This window comes from Sminthopsis crassicaudata, chromosome 4, assembly GCF_048593235.1.
Source record: "Sminthopsis crassicaudata isolate SCR6 chromosome 4, ASM4859323v1, whole genome shotgun sequence".
NCBI classification, from domain to species: Eukaryota; Metazoa; Chordata; class Mammalia; order Dasyuromorphia; family Dasyuridae; genus Sminthopsis; species Sminthopsis crassicaudata.
The window spans coordinates 401,765,677-401,772,780 of record NC_133620.1 but is presented as its reverse complement, the minus strand read 5'-3'; the positions used below and the strand labels follow the sequence as shown (position 1 = coordinate 401,772,780).

The 7,104-nt window shown below is 37.9% G+C and overlaps 1 protein-coding gene across 1 annotated transcript in view; it reads left to right on the top strand.

Annotated features, from left to right (window-relative positions):
- The first annotated feature begins 980 nt into the window (after positions 1-980).
- Positions 981-7,104, top strand: part of LOC141540907 (uncharacterized) — a 95,215-nt gene continuing 89,091 nt past the window's right edge. Inside the window, exons 1-2 of the mRNA XM_074264887.1 lie at positions 981-1,148; positions 1,345-2,105. Coding sequence (XP_074120988.1) covers positions 981-1,148; positions 1,345-2,007 — 831 coding nt within the window. The 3' untranslated portion in view covers positions 2,008-2,105. The remainder of the gene's footprint in view (positions 1,149-1,344; positions 2,106-7,104) is intronic.

Sequence of the window (7,104 nt, the reverse complement as noted above, 5' to 3'; positions counted from 1 at the left end):
GTGCTGACTGGTACTTTCTGATAAATGATTTGTTCTTTTTTTGAAGTTCAGGTGATTTAAAAAAATTCTTAATAGTTTTATGCTTGAATTTTAGATTTTTTCTTGTTAGGACGCTGATTTTTTTTTTCCATGTGTAATTAATTCTGAGAAATTTTCTTGAACTACTTCTTCAGGTCCTTTTCCTTATCTTTGCCCTCTGGAAATTTAATTATTATGAAGTTTTGGCTGGTTGGTCACTCTTTCCTGCACAGCTACCAATTGGATTTCTAAATCTGTTAGAATCCAAGCTCCTTTTACCATTTGGTTTTTGTTAGCCATTTTTTGTTCTACTGAAATCATGTCTTATTTCTCTGTTTCCACCAATATTTTATCTATGATGACATTTATTTCTCTGTAGTTTCCCCTTATTTCCTTACATGTTGCTTTGATTGAAATGTCTTTCAGTGCTTTTAAATTATCTAGTATCCCAAATAGCATTTCTTGAGTTATTTTTAATGCTGCTTCAGCAGAAATAAAGCATATTTGAGACTAATATTGAAATCCAAAATAAACTCAGAAACAAATATTATCCCAGACACTTTTTGTACTTGTTTGTTAGTGGTATTTTCACTGCAATCAACTTATTACCTAATAGAAAGCAAAATGCAATAAAAAAATTACTAAAAATTCCTTCTGGAAACACTAGTGAGTATTATCTTAAAACCTAGAGATTAAGAAAGTTCATCCCTCCCCTTAAACTCATTTTATATATTCCTGACCATCCCTCCTGAATCCAAAAGGCACATTGTTCAGTCCCTTAAAAAGTACCTTTTTAAAAGCAATTGGGGTTAAGCGACTCGCCCAGTCACAGAGCTAGTAAGTGCTAAATGTCTAAGATCGGATTTTTAACTCAGGTCCTCCTGACTCCAGATCTGGTGCTCTATTCACTGCATCATCTAGCTAAGAGGGAAACTGAGGCTCAGAAAGCATCTTCTAATATTATGTTCCTTCTTTGGTCCTGGCAAACTGGAAAACCGCAGCAGCAGGAACAGCAGCGTTGTTCTCCTCATGGGGCAGTAAAAAGAGCATTCTTCGGGGATTCAAAAACCTGCGGCCTCGGACCAACGATCCGAGAGAACTTCCTGCTCCGCAGTGACAAGTCTGGCCCCGTGACATCAAAGGGTGGTTCAGGCTCTGCCCCATCCCCCGCTCTCTTCCCCGAAGATTTCCTCACCCGCCTTCTTCCTCTCTGGAAAGGCCAAAATTCCTGGGACCCTTCTGGCCCCTGGTCACTCCTTCTCAATGAAACCGAAGAAGGAAATAAGGGTGTGCCTCTCACCTGCCACCTCCGTATTCTTCACCTAGTCCCGCCTTGGCAGGAGCCCCGGGGGCGGGGGGGAGGGGAGAGAAGGAAAACTGGCACTTCCCATCTCAGCCATCGCCTCACAAACTCAAGCGGCTCTTGCCAGTGTTCGAGCCTCGAGCTCAACCTGCTCCAGTACATGCGGGACCCTTGAGCTCTACCACAAGCTCTACTTGCTCATGCGCGGAGGCGACCTGCCCGTTATAACCGTCACAGGTGTGCTTTGGACTTACCGCCGGGGCCTTGGGAAACGCCCAGCCCTGGCAAGCTTAGAAAGACTGGCTCCCGCCCCAGACCCCGCAATGGCGTTTCCGGGCGCTCTGGCTCTCCCTCCCTTGTTAATAAAGCACCCTCTTCTTCCTCCTGAGGTTCTCCATTCTGTACTGCCGTGGCCGCTTCCCCGGCCAGCCCACGGCTACTTGGAGGATGCTGAGCAGATTGTGGGCGTTGTGGTACCTCATCACCACAGACGTAGGACTGAGAGGAGCCGCAGTAGAGGAAAGAGCTCGCCAAGTCATCCCAAGCAGTCCGGAGCCAGGAACCTACCCCTGGGCCTCTGCCGGAGGGACCGTGGGAAGGGGATTCAGTTCCGGTCGGCCTCGAGTCCGCCCAGTCTCCTGGAACTTCGGACGCCATGTCAAAGTATGCAAGATGCCAACCCATGAAAAGGCCTCGAGAAGAAGCGCCCGGGAGAGGATCTGGCAGTCCTAGAATGACGTCTTCAGCTTGCTGTACCAAGGACTTTGGGGGAATTTCCCTACAGGTGAGATCTAGTTGAGACGAGTTATCGCTTCTAATGGGACAACTTCTCATTTTGCATTATCTGGTCTAAATTATTCTCCTATAATACCCTCTGTGGCTCCTGTTTTGCTACCAATTTGGATAAATGATCATTTTTCTTCTTCCTTTCTCATTTCTGCCTCCTAACTCCCCCCTGACTTTCTTGAAGTCCTACCTGCCTGGGGGGGGGGGGAGAAGGGGGGGAAGGCCTTAGCCAGTCATTCTTTTATCTTAGTGCTTCCATCTGAGATTAAACCAATTTATCTTGTATCTATTTTGCTTGTGCATAGTTGTTTACATGTTTAGCTATAAACCCCATTAGCTATAAACTCCTTGAGTTTGGCACCATGCTTGGCACATAGGCCCTTAAGTGCTGCTTGACGGCTTGTGATCTAGTTGAGGACACATCCTAAATGTAATGTAAGATATTGTGGTAAATAGCAAATAATACATTCTATGAGAATTTAGAGGGGGTACTGAAAACTGAGGGTTTGAGGAATGAGGCTAGCTGGATTTTTAGGAAGCATGTCCAAGTCTATGTAATGGCTAGTATTTATATGGTGCTTTAAAGTTTGGAAAACACTATGTGTGTGTGTATATATATATATATATATATATATATATATACATATATATATATATATATATGTATATATATATATATGTGTGTGTGTGTGTGTGTGTGTTTGTGTGTGTGTGTATATATATATGTGTGTGTGTATATATATGTGTGTGTATACATATATACACACATATACATATATACACAGTATACACATATACACACATATACATATATACACACATATACATATATACACACATACACACACACACACACACACACACATATATATACACACATATATACATAATTTCATGATCCTTACAGTAGTCTTAGGAAATAGGTGCTACTATAATCCTCATTTTATACATAAGGAAACTGAGAAGTTAAATGGCCTATCCAACCATGGAGCTCAGGTCTTCTGACTCCCAGCCTAGCACTCTCCACCTTGTTTTTTCATTATATATTCAGCCAAATATGTGGATCTAAACACTTTTTGCATTTATATCTACCTGCCTGAAAACTATACCTAGATGTCATTTCTGTATCTCAATCCATCCAAAATTGAATTTAGCATTTCCTCCTATTCTCCCCACCTCTTTACTCTTTCTTCCCAGATATGAACAGTCCTCCTTCAGTTTCCCTGTTTCTCTGAATGGTACCACCATCCTCTCGATCACCCTCATTTAAAACCTATTCAGAATCATATACATTCGAGACTGCCCTTTTCCCATCCAATCATCTACCAAATTTTTTCCCTTCTTCCACAGTGCCTCATATCCATCCCTGAGGGCTAGAAGTGTTAGACTTTGGGAGACAGGAAGAACCTGATGGGACGGGATGAAATCAGTCCACAAATACTTAATGGCTCTGAGACTCTAGACAAGGTACTTAGCCTGCTTCAGCTGGTTTTCTCACCTGGAAAATGAACATCCTAACCCTCCCAACTAGAGGGTTGTCCTAAGACTAAAACAGGCTGATATGTGTCAAGTACTCTTGCAAACAGTAAAGTGATATATAAATGTTAACTATTTGTAAAGTACTTTGCATATAAGGAGAGAATAAGTAAAATGTCATATTAACTATCTTCATTAATTCTGATGCTATTCTGTATTCTATTTCAGTCCCTATATTCCATTCCAGGTTGTTGTAATAGCTTCCTAATTGGTGTCTCTCCTCTCCCATTCTTCACACAGTTGCCAAATTAATTTGTGTTATTATAGGATTGATGCTTGTTAGGAACCAGACCTAAACTTCTCACTATTCTACATTGCTCATAAGCTAAAATAGAAACCCTTGACCTGGTTCTTAAATAAGGACCTACCCTATGTGGCTCTACGCTATTTTCCTGCCTCATTTCATCGTTTCCTCTTTACACTTGACTATTCCAAGCAAACTGGACAATGTGCTGTTCCCAGATCTCATCTTACTCCTGCCTCCCCCCACATACTCATGGAGGCCTTTTTCCCATATCTGGAATATGTTATCACCATGTCTCCATTTGTTGAAATCCTTTTTTCAAGGCCCAGCATAAGTACCACTCCCTCCCTTCCCTTTACCTCTTTAAATCAGAAATACCCTAAAATTATGAAGACCTTTTTTTTTCCATTTTGTATCTATGCTGACTTGCATATAGTAGTTATTTCATAAATATTTGTGGCTTAATATTGAGGTTAAGGTGGTTAATTGTATGAAGAGGCTCATCATGAGAAGGTTAACCTCTACTGAATTATTTTGGTCATAAAATATTCTGGTCAATTATTTTGGTTATATTCCCAAAGAATGTTTCTTTTTATGAAAAAAGGGCTGTAGTTTGCATAACAAGAGAGTATATCCTTGCCAATGACATAATAGATCTTTAAAATTATTTTACAGTAGTAGCTGAATATGCTACAAGAATAAATGTTTGATAGAACAAGCAATAAGCTGGGAAGACTAAACGTACATTTATAAGTTAATTGCCATAATCAAAATTTGAAACAAAGTGAATGTATAACCAGGACCAAATCTAAGAATTTCAAATTAACAGTCCTATAAAGAACAGAAACTTTTATGAATTTTGTGTTTTCAAATAATTTTAATTTTTTTTTCATTTTGTGAGGCAATTTGACTTGCCCAGAATCATACACTAGTGTTAAGTATCTGAGGCCAAGTTAGAAATCAGGTCTTCCTGACAGGGTTAGTGCTCTATCCACACTACTTCATCTAGCTGCCCCTTAAATAAATTGTAAAAAACAAAACAAAACCTGTTTATAGTAATTTTGAAATGATCGTCCTTCTTTCCAGGTGGATAAAATGGTTAGGAAAAAGGAAGGGATGGTGATTTTGTCCAGAAATCAAATAATTAGTTTAGAGAGATATGAAATGACCAAAACTCACCAGAATTCTGTCTTTCTGTTTGCTTCAGATTTTCTAAAGTAGGCCAGATGAGCTCCTACTAAAAGCATTGAAGCAAGGCAGAAACAAATATTAATTCAAGGGTTGTAGGAAGGGGCATTCTGGTGGGAAGCTCAGAATAGAGGATAATTATTTCCCCAAGGCTCACTAGGGTCCTGAATTTCTCCATATATACATGAGATCTCATCTACTCCCAAGGTTGAAATATAACTTCTATGCAGGTGATTCCTAAGTGTATATATACTACTATAACCCCTGTTTAAGTCTTTATTATTTCTTCTTTTAACTATAGTCTTTCTTCTCCTAAAATGTAAAATATTCCTCTGAAGGATTTCAGAGCATTAATAAATATAAGAGTGGCTCTAAACCACATATAAAACAAATGCAAATCAAATGATTCTGAGGTTTTCCCTCTCACTCAGTAAACTGGTAAAACTGACAAAAGATAGAAATAGTCAATGCTGTATGGAAAAGGCTATGAAAATTCAAGTGTACTAATAAACTGTTATTAGAGCTCATAATTGGCCTTATTCTAGAAAGCAATTGAAATTATACTAAGAAAATACTAAAATTTCAAGATTCTTTGACTCAGTTTGCATTGCTAGACATAGAATACCTCAAGAAAGTTAAAGATAAAAATAGATAGCAAATACCACAAAATATTTAGAGCAGCAATTTTTTTGGTTAGCAAAGAACTACAAAGTATATAGAAATTTATTAATTGAGAAATGACAAAACAAACTGTGGTATATGAATGTAATGGAATATTACTGTGCTATAAAGAATGCAGAATATGAAGATTCATATGAAGGGATGCAGAGTAAAACAGATACAGGAAAACAGTATATATATATATACTGTATATACATATATATATATATATACACACACATATGCACATACACACACACACACACACACACATACACACACACACACACACACATATATATATGTAATGACAACAGCAATATAAATGAAAAGAACAATTGAAACTGAATGTTGTGCAATTATTTTGACCAGTCTTGGCCCTGGAAAAGAGTGAAGAAAATGCACCTCTCTCTCTTCTTTGCAAAGATACTAGTTATAGAATTATCACATATATTGTCAGACGTTGCTGAAATATTAGTTGGTTTTGTTGACTTGATTTTTTAATGTTTCTTATTTGTTTTTGTTACTTGAAATGATTCTCTGGGTAGGTGACAGAGAAAGGATATATTTGGAAATTAAAGTAATGTGGAAAAAGATACAATGAAGATAAGATTAAAAAAAAAACTATTCCTCATGCTGTCATCTCCACTTCAATATTAAATTCTCTTTGAAGTGGTCTAGGCTCATTATTCCATTTCTTTGCTATTTACTTACTCTTTAACATGTTAATAGTTTGGCTTCCATCCCCTCCACATTACAGACTGTTCTCTTGAAGGTTATGGATGGCTTCCTGATTGCCAGGTCCTTTTCTCTTGTTTTCATTCTGCTTGTCTTTTTGCATCAATTAACGTTACTTACTGGCCACCCCTTACTTGATACTCTCTTCTTCAATTTCCTTTTTAAACAATTTATGTGTTTTCTTTGCACATTACATTAATTTCAGAATATATTTTTTCCAGGTTCCTTGACCCAATGAATCACATTTTGTAACAAAATTTTAAAAAGAATAAAAGCAATATAGCAAAATTTGTTAACATATCTACCATCCTTGACATATATCATATACTGTATCCTTAGTTCTAGTCTCTACAATCAATTCTTCCTCCATTTTTATACTTGTTCTTTCCTGGTTCTCTTACTAATACTTATTTTCCTTTCTTACTAACTCTTTATGTCCCCACATGTAGCTATCTTCCTGGGTTCTGGCTCTGATCCTTTTCTTTTTTCCACAGTGTCTCTTTTGGCCTTGACTTCAGTGACTATATGTATTCAGAAAACTCTCATATCTTAATGTGTTAGCTTGATCTTATTATGCCGTAGTTTCCTTTAATTGTTTTGCCTCAGTTTCCCTGAATTGTTCTGCCTCAAT